Below are 14,357 nucleotides of genomic sequence, written 5' to 3'. Positions count from 1 at the left end.
AGAACACCTGAATGAGGAACTGAGCCCAGTTTCCAGGGAGGAGGAGGAGGAGAGGGCTGGAAGGTGGCTGGGCTGGGTGTGGATGGGTTTTTGTTTTTTTGCTCGAAGTACCGGTGGGAGGAGCAGAGCCCCTTCCCTTCCCTTCCCTGCGGAGTCACAGCTGTCTGTCCATGATCCCTGGGCTCTCCATCTCCACCCAGGAGCGTGGAAGGGAGCAGGAATTGCTGCCTCCATCCTCCAGCATCCTTCTCTTCTTCACCTGCCGTCGTCCCACGACAACATCTTTGGATCATTTTCCTTCCTTCCCTTTTAAATTTTGTTTTTTGACAGTTCAGAAATCTTCTCTGTGGTTCTTTTGAATTTTCCCCAAACGAAAAAAAAAATCAAAAAAAAAAAGAAGAAAAAAAGAAAAAAAAATTTTTTCCTTCCTTCCTGCGGTGGGAGGGGAGGCTCTGGGCGTTCCCTGGATGCCGGGCGCTGCCGGAGGTTTTAGGCCGGAGGTTTTGTGGTGTCGCTGAGCAGGGCGGAGTTGCCGTTCTCCTGCTTGGGGGAGCCCCGGCCGGGCGGGACGAAGGGCGAGGCCACGCCGCTGCCCGTGGAGGCCGGGCGCAGCTCGCCCGCGGCCGCCTCCCGCTCCGGGGGCCGCAGCCCCGGCGGCTGCAGCGGCAGCGCCACCGGGAAGCCGGCCATGCACAGCACCCGGCCCAGCCGCTTGGCCACCTGCGAGAAAACCGGGACAACGCGTCACGTCTGGGCTGGGCGAAGGCAGGACAGGGGGAATGAGAGGGGGGGAAAAAATCCCCCAGTGATGTGGGGTTCAGGAGGCTGAAAAGGACTCCTCTGTTTCGGGGATGTGTGTCCCTTTTACATCATTTCACACAGACCGGTGTGATGGGGGACACAAAGGCAAAAGCTCTTCGCTCACATCGGTCAGAGCAGAGGGACAGCGAGGAGAAATCCCTCCTAGGGAAAAGGGATGAGTAACAAAGGTGCGCTTTACAAAAGTATCTCTGCTCTTTACAGAAAATTCCCCGGGGGAAAAAAATCAGAAAACCAGAACACCTGAGGCACAGAACCAGGGCTACAGCCCAGGCCAGGTGTGGGTTTGTGCAGAATCCTGAGAGCTGCTGACAGAGGAACACATCCCATCCCTGCATGTGCTCAAAGCCAGCCTGGAGCAGCCTGGGACAGTGGAACATGTCCCTGCCCACGGCAGGGGGGCACTGGAGGGGCTTTAAGGTCCCGTCCACCCCAAACTGTTCTATGGGACATCACTGCAATGGAGCAATCCCATTCCCAAGCTGACAGCCAGGCCAGGGAAGGTCTCCCCCTCTCATTCCCCCAAGGATTTTTGTCCTGCTCCTGTTTCCCTGGGCACTGCTGGAGCCCCCAGGTGTGCCCTGGCTCCAGGTGAGGGGGCCTGGCTCATTCCTGCCCCTTTTATCCATGGACACTTCAACAGGAGTCCACTGTCCCTCTGCTGCTGGCACAGCACTGCCTGGCCACTTTACAGCAGCAGGAACTGCTCCTAAAAAGGCCAAGGCAGGGAGAGGAAATAAAACTCCTGCTGCAGGGAGCCTGAACCTCTCTCCTGCAGCAGCTCCTGCCTCCCAGCACCTCCACAGCTGCTTCCCATTTGGGCTTAACCAAAACCAGGGGCTGCTGCTGGACCCAGACAAGCGGGACTTTATTCCGGGAGCAGCAGCAGGGCTCCGCTCCCACCCCCAGCCCAGACTGTTACAGGACTTTAAACACTCTTGATTAAACGGAAGGAATTGCTCAGGTTCCAGCCCGTATCTCGCGTTCCCCCCACCCCAAGCCCCGTCCCTGAGCTGCTCGGGGCTCTCGTGGTTTTTTTTAAGGAACGTAAGAGTTTTATTTCCTCCTGAATTGACCCACGGGGAACAATTGCCCACAGAACCTTTTTATGAGCCCCCTCGTAAACAGCGAGGGCTGCAGGGAAAGCACTAAAATTGCTCTCATTGTTCCAGCCCAGCACGGGCAGCGTGGGTTTGGGGAGCTGTCCCCGGGCCCAGGGATGTGCAGGGACAGCCCCAGCCCCTCCCAGCACACAATTCCCCAGGGGACACAGCGCAGCTCGCCTTCAAATGTGTCAGGAGGGATTTTTCTGAGCACTCGGTGGGGAAAGAATCCGGCAGAGATGTTCCGGGCAGGAGGAACGGAGCTGCTGAGGCTGGAAGCAGCTCATGTTAAGAGCTTCCCACTGCATCCCTGTTATTCCCAACCACCACTCAGCCTGGAATATTGATTTCTGCCCCTGGGCACTGAATTCTGTCAGGGGTTTCTCCCTCAAACACCTGGGACAGGTTTCAGGTGAGGCCGTGGGACATTTTCAAGGACAGACCAAGCTGTTCTCAAAACAATTTCAATCCCATTATTGCCTAATAAATGTTATTTGAGAAACCAGGTACCTGGGCAGCCCCAGGGACAGCTTTAAATGGTGTTTCTTGTTCTGGGGGAGGAGATTTTCCTACCTGTGACCTGATCTTGAGGGCAGGTCCCAGCTTGAGGCCCATGTTGTTGAGCAGGTGCTCCTCTGTCAGGAGGGGCAGGGTCTCCCCGTCGATGGCCTGCTCTCGGAATACCTGAGGGGACACACCCAGGCCTCAGTGACACACCTGTGCTGCCCTGGAGAAGGTGAACTCACAGACCCCCAGCCCGGGTTTACCCACCAGGGCTGTTCCCAGCCTGGAGCATCCCTCTGGAGAGGGGCAGTGGGGGTTTATTTTTCTTTTCCAGGGCTGCAGCAGGAGCTGCTCCTTGACCCAGCACAACTCACTGCACCCGTTCCTTCCCCCGCCTCTGCAGCCAGCACGGCCAGCAGCCAAAACCTCCCTGAAACACTCCACAGAAATCCTGAACTTGGGAAAAGCATCCCCTGCTCTGGTGCACAAAGCCGAATTCTGGCCACGCTGGGGCAGGTTTTAGTTGTGCTGAAGTTCCCTGGTTTGCCTGAGCCGTGGTTCTGGAACCAGCATTCCAGGGAAGCTTGGCAGGCTTTCCTGGTTCTGGAACCAGCATTCCAGGGAATTTTGCAGGGCTTTCCTGGTTCTGGAACCAGCACTCCAGGGAATTTTGCAGGGCTTTCCTGGTTCTGGAACCAGCATTCCAGGGAAGCTTGCAGGGTTTTCCCAGTTCTGGAATCAGCATTCCAGGGAATTTTGCAGGGCTTTCCCGGTTCTGGAACCAGCATTCCAGGGAATTTTGCAGGGCTTTCCTGGTTCTGGAACCAGCATTCCAGGGAATTTTGCAGGGCTTTCCTGGTTCTGGAACCAGCATTCCAGGGAATTTTGCAGGGCTTTCCTGGTTCTGGAACCAGCATTCCAGGGAATTTTGCAGGGCTTTCCTGGTTCTGGAACCAGCATTCCAGGGAATTTTGCAGGGCTTTCCTGGTTCTGGAACCAGCATTCCAGGGAGTTCAGCAAGGCTCTCCTGGGATCTGGATGCAGAGCATTCCAGCCAGGCCGGCAGGACTCTCCTGCTCTCTCACAAAGCCTGTTCTACCTGAGCTCAGGCTCCGTCCTAACCCCATCCTCCGGCTGAATTCCCTCCTTATTTCTGCCCGTGGGTTGAGCATCCCACGAGGCAATAAACGCAGAAAGGCTCCGCAGGGCTCTGGGATGGACTGAGCCCAGCTGGGAGGGAACGGGGCTCGCAGGGAATCGCCCCACCACGCCCTGGCGCCGTGGCCTTTACCTGAGTGTACTCAGTGCAGCCAGACAAGTTGGACACGAAGCTGCAAACGTCCTCCACTGTCCATTTGCTGATGTCCTCCAGCGCGGGGCTCTCCTCCCCGTCCAGGAACAGACCTCCCATGGTGCCTGGATTGTTCGGAGTCAGGGCGGGTGGGAGGGAGGGGAGGAGAAAGGAACATAAATCATTAAAATCCCACACGGACAACGAGCAGCCTGGCGATCTGAATATTTTCCTCTAGCCACACATTCATCTTTAATGACCTGTCAATTAAAGCGTTGGGCAGGGTCAATTCACGGGCCTCTTCCTCCTGGAGGTCCCCGCCTGGGGAAGGGGGGCAGGAAAAATCCCAGCTAATGCATTTCATGTGTTTAATGTTCCTCAGCTGCGGGGGGAGGGCAGGGGAGAGCGGCAAGGCCTGGAGGAGTCTCTGCACACACACACACACAGACACACACACACCACAAAGAGGAACACTCCGCCCGCCCCGGGGGCTCCTCCGGCAGCCCCGCTCCGGGAACGTGCCCGGAATGACAATGGCAGCGGCTGGGGAGATGCTGCTCCTTCCTTCCCAGGGCTCCTCTGCCACCCGGGCCGGCCTGGAACGGGCCCGGGATGGGGCTGGCCCTGCCCTGGACCTGCCACACTCGGGGTGCCAGCCCTGTGACACTGAGGGTGCCAGCCCTGTGACACTGAGGGTGCCATCCCTGCCACACTCGGGGTGCCAGCCCTGTGACACTGAGGGTGCCAGCCCTGTGACACTGAGGGTGCCATCCCTGTCACACGGAGGGTGCCATCCCTGCCACACTCGGGGTGCCAGCCCTGTGACACTGAGGGTGCCATCCCTGTCACACGGAGGGTGCCATCCCTGCCACACTCGGGGTGCCAGCCCTGTGACACTGAGGGTGCCATCCCTGTCACACTTGGGGTGCCAGCCCTGCCACACGGAGGGGTCCAGCTCTGTCACACAGAGGGTGCCACCCCTGTCACACTGAGGGTGCCATCCCTGTCACACTGAGGGTGCCAGCCCTGTCACACTGAGGGTGCCACCCCTGCCACACTGAGGGTGCCATCCCTGTCACACTGAGGGTGCCATCCCTGTCACACGGAGGGTGCCATCCCTGCCACACTCGGGGTGCCAGCCCTGTGACACTGAGGGTGCCATCCCTGTCACACGGAGGTGTCCAGCCCTGTGACACTGAGGGTGCCACCCCTGCCACACTGAGGGTGCCATCCCTGTCACACTGAGGGTGCCATCCCTGTCACACTTGGGGGGCCATCCCTGTCACACGGAGGTGTCCAGCCCTGTGACACTGAGGGTGCCATCCCTGTCACACGGAGGTGTCCAGCCCTGTCACACGGAGGTGACAGGCTCCCAGGGGCTGGGGGAGCCCCCCCGGGCAGGCTGACAGCCTGACAGAGCCCTCCGAGAATTCCCAACGGGAGCCAGGGAGGTGCAGGGAATGGAAATGGGGAGAGGGAACAGCTCGGGTAACTCGGACCTGCCGGGGGGAAAGGGAGGACACAGAACAAACCAAACCCCACACAGAGCATCTCTTCAGGGTGGGGGAAAGGCAACGTTAACCCCCGGGACCCGCTGCTGGGGGGAGCTTGGAGCAGGAGAGCACAAGGACGTTGAGAGGGATGAGAACACCCAGGATTCTCAGGCAGGGAAGGAGTTTATGGGGGGGTGTGAGCTCAGGGCATGGAGAACGGAACTGCCAGCGGAAGAAATATTTCTCCCAGGAGCCTGTCATGACAAAATGATCTGTCCTGTGGGCTCGGGGCTTTTCCCTGGTGGACTGGGTGCATGTAACCCTTGCTCCTGCCCACAGCAGCTGGGACAGCACTTCCCCACGGAATGGGCAAGGGAAAAACAGACAGAACAAAACCAGGGTGGGGAGCGCAGGCCGAGAGGGCAGGGAGCAGCCAATTCCCTGGGGAATACCCCAGGGCTGAGGGAAAGGAGCAGAGGCACACAGCAGGGCCCCACACGCTGCCTGCGGAGCCTCCAGCACATCCAGGGAAGCAGGAAAAGCTCAGGATCTGCACAGGAACTCATCGTGCCAGTGAGATGCTTTAAAGCAGCAGGGCCTGCACAGGGAGCGGCCAGAGGCTCTGGAATCATTTCCACACATTTCCCTTCCCAATTTCCTGCTCCTCTCCGTGGCTTCTCCCTCGCTGTCCCTGCAGCTGCACCCGAGTTTGGGCAGGGCACAGCTCTGGCTGCTCGGGCACAGCTCCTGCACAGCTGCAGGGAGCCCAGGAGCAGCTCCCGGGGCTCTGGGAGCCCCCCCGGATCCCTGGGAGCCCACCTGGATCCCTGGACGCTCCCCTGGATCCCTGGACGCCCCCCTGGATCCCTGGACGCTCCCCCGGATCCCTGGACGCCCCCTGGGATCGCTCCTGCAGGGAGAGGGGTCACAGGGAGCAGCTCCACGCCTCAGGGTGAGCGGGTGCCACAGCCAGAGCCAACGCAGCAGGGCAGCCCCAGCCCAGGGCGTCCCGTCCCGGGCTCCCCAGGGCTCCCCCCGGTCCACCGGAGGCTCGTAGGAGATCCCGGCAGAGGGGCTGGAGCAGAGGAGCTCCAGGGGTCCCTCCCGGACCCCTCCTGGCTGCTGTGCTGGCTGCGGCCTCTGCCCGTCCCTCTGGAGCGGGGTCAGGGCTGCCCCTCTGCCCTGACCCTCCCCGCCAGGGCTCTGTCCGGCCCACCCCCTGGGGATGCTCAGCACACCTTGCCCAGTGCCAGCCCGGGGCCTTCAGTCAGCCAGGGCTGGTGTCCCGGTGTCCCCTCTGCTCCCAGCCCAGCCCTGCCGCCCCTCAGCGTCTGTGACCGCTCTTTAATTACAGAGAAAAACCACCTACACCCCTGAAGGACTCAGACAACACCCAAATCCTCCATCCTCTACTACTAGCCCAAATCCTCCATCCTGACTCCCACGTACTACTACAGACTAAACCCCTCAGTCTAAGCTCCCAGCATTCCAACACGGGATGAGCCCGGGAAGGATTTCTGGAGCTGAGCACGGTCCCTTCCCTGAGCACTCCCCAGACCCGAGCTCCCTGGAGCACAGGCGCTCCTGCCCTTCCTCCCGGGCCTGCCTGGGAGGATGCTGCTGCTGCTGCTGCTGCTGCTGCGTCTCCCCGGCTCTGGCAGCCCGGACAATGAGAACAAATCGGTGCCAAGCGGCTGCAGGGGCCGCACCTTCGATGCCAATAATGACCTGTCAGCGCCTGCCAGAGCCACCAAGGGCTGCAGCCGTTCCCTGCCGGGCCGCCGGCCTGATAAATGATGGCCCGGGCGGCTGCAAATGGATTAGGGAGCCTTCGGCAGCTGCGGCCCGGCGTGCGGGGGCTGAAAGGAATCCATCCTCCCAGGACAGGTGTCCCCAGCACGGCCCGGCCACGAGCCGTCCGTAATTCCCCTCCTGACACCCAGCTGCTCCCGAGGGAGAAGCCAGAGTGGCTGGAGGGGCCGTGGGGAGCAAAGCTGGGCCCCGCCAGCCAGGGAAAGCAGCTCCGGGCCCCGCAGCACGGGCACGGCAAGCTCTGCGCTCCTGGAGGCGCAGGGGACGGCTCAGGGGGCGGCTGGGGACACAGCGGGGTTTGCCCGCAGCCCCTTCCCCGTTCCCTGGGCCCCCTCCCAGCCCCGCCGGGGCCTGGGTCAGCAGCAGCGCAAGGCTGCCGTTAATTGCTCTCCAGACTGCAATCAATAGAAGGATTTTAGCCTCCTGCACACTCCATCCTTCACCTTTTCCAAAGGACGGGGCTGCGGGAGGAGGAGGAGGAGGAGGAGGAGGCTGCTGGAACCTTGAGGAGATGAGGTCATCGAGCCACAGCCCCAAAAGGCAGCTCAGGGAATCGACCCGGGCTCATCGGTGGGGCTCCGGCAGGGCCAGAGCAGCCCCAGAGTAGCCCCCAGCCCCGACAACAGCCCCCAGAGCAGCCCCAGAGCAGCCCCCAGCCCCAGAGCAGCCCCCAGAGCAGCCCCCAGCCCCAGAGCAGCCCTAGAGCAGCCCCCAGCCCCAGAGCAGCCCCCAAAGCAGCCCCCAGCCCCCAGGGCAGCCCCCAGCCCCAGAGCAGCCTCCCCGTGCTGCCAGAGCAGAGGAGCTGCTCCAGCCCAGCCCAGCCCAGCCTCCTCCCCAGCTGGATGCTTCCCCTCGCTCCTCTCCTCCCTCCAGCTCTTCCTCTTGCCCACCTGCCTCGGCTGGGTGGTTGTTGTGTAATCCCAGTCCCTGGGGTAGACTGGAGGTATGTTACCGACTGGGTTATTTAGTGATTCCAGTCTCCCATCTCTCCTGAGGGAGCAAAAGGCGGGTACAGGAATTGTCTGGCACGGGGCTGCAGCTGCGCCTGCCTGCCCTCGGGGGCTCGGTGCTCCCCCAGAGGCACAGAACACATTTCTCACCCAGCCCAGGATGGCTGCAGCCCTTGGATCGATACAACCCTCAATATCTCAGCTGCTCCACTCCCACCTCAGCCCCCGGTGCTGCATCCTACGTCCTCCCTGTCCCCCCAAGGCTTTCCAGGTGGGAGGATTTGCTGTGGGGCAGCACAAACCCACAGGGAGAGCAGCCCCAGCCGAGTGTGAAACCAGCCAGAAGCCAAAGAGCCCGGAGGAAAAGCCCTCGAGGCCTGGCACAGGCTGCACAAACCGGGAGAGGAGGGCAGGGAAACCCAGCCTGGAGCTGTGCCGGGGCCTCGAGATGTGCTGCTGATCTAAATCCAAAGTGATGATAATAAATGGGCTATTACAGCAACTCACCCACTGCTGGGGGAGGGAGGGAGGGAGGGAGGGGAGGCAGCCCCAGCCCAGGCCTCCCTGCAGAGCCTCGCACAAGCCACAAGCACCACGGAGCTGAGCCCGTCCCCCTTTAATGGCCGGGAGGAAAAGGCTCCTGCGAGGAAGCCTCGGCAGCCCAAGGCAGCAGGAATATTTATCATCCCGGCCACCTGCCTGTCGCTGAAAAATCGCTTCCTCCTTCCTGCCTGGGAGGCAGCTCTAATGAGGGATGGGCAGCCGAGCTCACAGGCAGCTCCTGGCGTGGAGAGCACAGTCCTCCCCGTTCTCCCTCCTCGTGTGCCTCCTGCTAATTGCTCTGCCAGGTAATTAGCCGGGGCAGATTTGGGTTCCTGGCTGGGCTCCCGGGGTTTGAGACCCCATTTGTGCCATCCCCTGCTCCTGCAGTGAGCAGAGAGCTGGCAGGGAGCTCCCTGCCATCTCTGCCAGGGCCTGTGACACAGAAACGCAGCACAGGGCAGGCACGGAGCCCAGCTGCCCCCGCCCTGGGCAGGGACACGTGGGAACCAGCTGGGAAAAGCCCTCCAAGGTCACTGAGGAGTCCAACCTGTGAGCGCCTTGCCACCAGAGCACCGAGTGCCACGTCCATCCTTCCCTGCACGCCCACAAGGATGGCGACACCACCCCTTCCACGCACAAATTCCTCCTTTTGAAGCAAGAGAAGCTGCCCAAGCAACCGGCAGCATGCTGCGCCATGAGCGGGGGGGACATCCCATCCTCCAGCGCCGCCAAACACGTCCCTGCTCCACCCCAGCGCTCGCCAGAGCCCCCGGTGCCTCACCTGCGTGGAAGTAGGGGCTCACGGTGTAGGGGAATCCGAAGGGCAGCGGCTGCGGGGCGGGCAGGGAGGCAGGAGGCAGGTATTTCACCTCGGCCTTGCCGATGCCCGGCGCCAGCAGGTGGCTGTGGCTGGGGGACTCGGCGCTGGAGGAGCTGCAGGGCGCGCCGGGGCCCGCGCCCGCCTCGCCCAGCTCCTTGCCGCCCTCACACGCCTTCCCCGCGCCGTCCTTGCCCTCCTTGAGCTCCGCCGCCGAGCCTCCCTCAACCTTCGCCCCGTCGCCTTTCTCCTCCGCGCCCTCAGCGTCGCTCTCCGAGTCTTTCATCTCCTCGTCGTTACAGTCCTGGGCTCCGTCCCGGAGGCGCGGCTCGTCCCGCGGCTCTCCGGGGCCGGGCGGCTCGGCGCGGGGCTGCGGGGGCTTGCGGCCGGCCCGCCGGGGCTGCTCCTTGGGCGGGGTGGTGGCCGCCGTGGTGGTGGCCGCGGTGGCGGCGGCCGCGGTGGCCCCGGGGGCGCCGAGGGACAGCAGCGGCGCGTTGTTGTGGCGCAGCACCAGCATGGCGTTGCGGCGGGACAGCTCGTCCCGCAGAGCCTGGCCCTCGGGGACGTCGTGGACGCTGCGCAGGGCCGGGTGGTCGGGGGGCAGCGCGGGGTGCAGGCTCAGGGGGTCGGCGGCCAGCAGCCTCTGCCGGTGCAGCGTCTCCAGCTCCTTCTGGCGGATCAGCTCGGCGGACATCTCCAGCCTGCGGGGGGAGAGGGGGTTTTGGTGTTTTGGGGAAGGTTTGGAGGGACGTGCTTGTCTCGCCTTGTTTCATTTTTTTTCAGCTTTCTGGTGTTTTGTATTTCTGTAAGGTGTTTCTCAGGTGTTGTAAGGTAAACAAAAAACGGTGTTCTGTGAATCGTGCGTTCCTTCCTCCAGGGGGAAGGACAAATTGATGGACTGCTGGTTTGACCAGCAGGGTCACAGAGGTGTCAATCTCACTGACACCACAGTCAGTGGGCCCCCAATCGTCAAACTCCAACCCCAAATCCCAAATAAACTTCCTTCTTTCTCCTTCTCACAGCTGAACGGTGTGAGTGTCCTCCTTTCGTGTCCGTCAAGCGACACGTGCTCCCCGTTAGAGGTGTCGGGTCCACAGACCTCGCTGTGTCACCCCTGCCCGGCTCACCCCAGAACAGGATGAACGCAGCCCTTCCCACTCTTACCTGGCCAGGTTTTGTTTCCGTAGCATCTCCTGCTGCCGCGCAAACATCTCTGCCTGTGCCGGCTGGAGGAAGCCGTAACCTGGGGCAGGGAGAGCACTGGGGGTTATTACTCATCTCAGCACTGGCCCTCGGCTGCCTCAGCACCAGCTCCCCAGAGGGGAAAAGGGCACCTGAGCTCTGCCTGTCTGTCCCACAGCCCAGCCACGGCAGCACGGCCACAGCACAGGTGGGGATCACCAGGGAGAGTCCAAGGAATCTGCTCCTGTGCCTGCAGAATTGGGCGAAGCTGGCACAGCACTCGTGGGGAGACACAGAAAACGTGTGTGGGCCGTCTGGCCGCAGTGCAGACTGTCACAGGGCTGTCACAAACGTCACCTGGGCACTCACCTGGCGTCTGGCACAGCGCCGAAGGCACCCCGAGGAAGGGAGGTCTCAAGTGGGGCCCCAGGGCGATGTGGGGAGCGTTCTGGGGCGACAGCAGGGGCGGTGGGTGGGATATCTCCCTGCAGGAATCATAAAACAAAGCCACGATGAAAACCTGCAGGCTCCGGGCCCTGCCTCAGAAGAACATCTTGGCTGCAGATGAGCCGCATCCTGCCCCAGAAGCTGCTCTCTGCATCTCCAGCCTCATGCAGAGCTGCTAGAATGGAGAGAGGGAGAAGCAAAAGGGGAAGAAAGCAGCCAGGACTCCACAGGTCCCACACGCTTCCCACCTCTGTTTGTGCAGCCTTTCAGTCCAAAGGGATTTTCCCTGCCCATGGCAGGTTAAAGGGGACAGCTGAAGATGCTCCATCTGCCCCTTGCCTTACCCCGTTTGGGTTTCTGCCTCAACCACCTCACACCTGAGGAGGAATTCAGTGTTCGGGGGGCTGCAGAGTGGGTTTGAAGGCATCACTGGCTCGCCCTACAAAAAACACCTGTCCTGGCTGGGCTAAGGGAAGACCTTTAATTGTGGAGAGCAAAGCTGGAAGGGAGGCAGAGGAAAATCCAGGTAGGAGAGGGATGTGAGCAGGAAGGGCAGCGGGATCACGGGGAAGGAATCCTGCTGGAGAAGGGCTGGGTGAAGGCACGCAGAATGGGTAGAGCAGATGCCCAGGGCTGGGGAAACTCGGAGAGGCAGGAGTGGGTGGTGGGAAGGGGACAATGCCTGGAAAAGAGGCAGGGAGCACTTGCAGCAGGAGGGAAGGCAGAAAAAAAATTAAAAAAAAAAAAACAAGCAGGAAGGGAATAAGAGCCAAGGTCTCTTCCATTAGTCAAATCTGCCCTGGGAGCCTGCGAGCAAATCTGCTTTCCGGCTGCACGTCTCTTAATTCCTTTTGATGGCCACTTACAACATCATTACCTTCAGCAGGGCATCCAGAGGCAGAGCCAAGTGCGGGGCCGTTTGTTTTCATTTTACACTATCTCCCTGGCAAAATCTGCTCCGGGAGAGGCTGCAGGGCGAGGGACACGGAGGCAGAAGGTGCCGGTGGCTTTGAAACAAACACAGCACGTGCAGAGGGGCTGCAGTGGGGGGATAACAACAGGAGCATCCCGGGCATCCATGGAGCAGGCCGTGGGCATGGAGCAGCTCATGGGCATGGAACAGGTCATGGAAATGGATCAGCTCATGGAAATTGAGCAGGTCATGGGCATGATCAGGCCGTGGGCATGGAACAGCTCATGGGCATGGAGCGGGTCATGGGCACGGAGCAGGCCAAGGGCATGGAACAGGTCATGGAAATGGATCAGCGCATGGAAATTGAGCAGGTCATGGGCATGATCAGGCCATGGGCATGGAGCAGCTCATGGAAATGGATCAGCTCATGGAAATTGAGCAGGTCATGGGCATGATCAGGCCGTGGACAGGGAGCAGCTCATGGGCATGGAGAAGGCCATGGAAATGGATCAGGTTATGGAAATAGATCAGCTCATGGGCATGAATCCGCTCATGGAAAGCTAGACAAGGACTTCTGGGCACAAAGTGGGCAAGGAAATGGACCAGCGTATGGGCATGGAGCAGCTCATGGATCAACTCATGGAAATGGATCACCTCATGGGCACGGATCAGCTCACGGGCACGGATCAGCTCATGGAAAGCCAGACAAGGACCGCTGGGCACACAGCGGGCGAGGAGAGCCCTCCCCAGCTCACCTTTACCCCCATTCCGTGCACCCACTCCAAAACACCGACCCGGCTGCTCTTCCCCTCCGGCATCCCTCCTTTCCCCCGCGCCGTGCCCACCCGCCCACGCCTGCCTGCCGTCCCCGCGGCTGTCTCTCCCGGCTCTCGTCCTCCCCTCCTCCCCGGCTGCCCTGGCTCTCCTCTAAACTAATTGCGGAGCCGGCGGTGTCTGGAGGCGCGGCGCGGATCGATCGGGGGCTGTTGAAATGTTAATGCCGCCCGTGCGCCGCGCCGCGCTCCGCTGGCAGCTCCAATTAATCTCAGGTAACGCCGCGCTCGACCTTCGGCTCCGAGCCGGGGCAGCAGCCAAGCGATGCTTATGTAATTACAGCGTGAAGTGTGTAATCACCTGCCCTAATCCCCGAGGCCTCGCAATTAGCCGGGGCCGCGGTCGCCGGGGCTGCCAAGTGCTGCTGCCACCCGGGCCGGCCCCGCGGATGAATAAGGGACAATTAAAGCGGCGTGACGGGGGCTCCGAGGTGTCCGCTCGATCGTAATTAGCTGTAATCATGGGGAGACGAGCCTGGCAGACGTGCCGGGCGTTTTATAAGAAGCAATTTAGGAAATCAAGTCGCTGTTAACCGTGGCGTGGCCGTGCGCTGCTGTCCCCGCCGCGGGGATGTCGCGGGGAAAGGGGATCCCGCAGCAGCTCCGGGGTGCTCGGGGAGAGCTCGAAAACAAAGGAGCCGCTCGATTTACGCGGCTCTGTGCCCTGGAAGCCGAGTGTGGGATGGGGATCGGCGCTGGAAAATGGAAGGGTCTCCCTGCGGTGGCAGCCCAGCGCTCATCCCGGGCTGGTTTTAGGCTTTCATGTTGTGCTACGGGGCATGACTTTGATCGCTGAGGAATTCACATCTGCTCCAGACTGTGCAGCTCATTCCCTCCGAGCTTCCCTGCCTTCCCTGCGCCTGCTCTGGGCCGGCCTGGCTGGGGAATGGGATGGAGCGAAGGGACAAAGCCGGCGCTCCTGGATCCGATCCCACTGCCAGGCACAGGGCCGAGCACTGCGATGGAGCAAAGGGACACAGCCGGCGCTCCTGGAGCCGGCCCCACGAGCACAGCAGCCTGCAGAGCGGCTGGAGGTGGCAGGGAGAGGGGCTGGATGGGACACATCAGTCCCACACACTCCTGAAGGTTTAGGAAACGCAGGGACACGCACTGACACACGCTGCCTGCCTGGCACGGCGGGACACAGAGAGCCCTCGGCAGCCCTGGGGCTCCCCCAAACACCCCCACAAGGCTGCTGCTGGCGAGCAGGAGCAGCCCAAGGTCCCTCAGGTGGCACTGTCACAGCCCTGGGGTCACAGCAGGGAGGCCAGATGGCCGAAAGAGCCAAAGAAAGGCTGCAGGTGGCCAAACACAGGGGGGTCACTGCACCTCTCCTGCTCGGCACAGGGCCAGCAGCAGACACCTCAGCAGGTATGCTCAGAAGTATTTGGGGAAGAGGGGATTTTCCTCCCTGCGGGGAGCCTGCTGGTGCTGCTCCCGAGCCTTGGGACAGACCCTCAGTGCCACCCCACAGGGCACAGGACCTGCTGGAGCCTGCCCTGCTCCCTGCCAGCCCCTCGGCCCCATGCTTGGCACGGGGAGCTGGCACAGGGCTGGGCACAGCCCTCCCAGACTTCCCAACCAGCTGGGGAAAGAACTGGCAAACGCCAGAGTAAAAAACCCCTGAGACCCCAACAAAGGCCGCTTTCA

At 61.6% G+C, this 14,357-nt stretch overlaps 1 protein-coding gene across 1 annotated transcript in view; it reads right to left on the bottom strand.

Annotated features, from left to right (window-relative positions):
- Positions 1 to 86: 86 nt before the first annotated feature.
- Positions 87 to 14,357, bottom strand: part of SAMD11 (sterile alpha motif domain containing 11) — an 85,765-nt gene continuing 71,494 nt past the window's right edge. The window contains exons 10-15 of the mRNA XM_066202947.1: positions 10,884 to 10,999; positions 10,497 to 10,575; positions 9,297 to 10,033; positions 3,718 to 3,842; positions 2,496 to 2,606; positions 87 to 720 (exon numbers count right to left, since the gene is read on the bottom strand). Coding sequence (XP_066059044.1) covers positions 490 to 720; positions 2,496 to 2,606; positions 3,718 to 3,842; positions 9,297 to 10,033; positions 10,497 to 10,575; positions 10,884 to 10,999 — 1,399 coding nt within the window. The 3' untranslated portion in view covers positions 87 to 489. The remainder of the gene's footprint in view (positions 721 to 2,495; positions 2,607 to 3,717; positions 3,843 to 9,296; positions 10,034 to 10,496; positions 10,576 to 10,883; positions 11,000 to 14,357) is intronic.

The sequence above is a fragment of the Chamaea fasciata genome, unplaced genomic scaffold, assembly GCF_029207755.1.
Source record: "Chamaea fasciata isolate MVZ Bird 193981 ecotype frontalis unplaced genomic scaffold, bChaFas1.0.hap1 SCAF_23, whole genome shotgun sequence".
NCBI lineage: Eukaryota > Metazoa > Chordata > Aves > Passeriformes > Sylviidae > Chamaea > Chamaea fasciata.
Note: the sequence above shows the minus strand (reverse complement) of the source record. Positions and strands in the feature narration are given on the sequence as shown.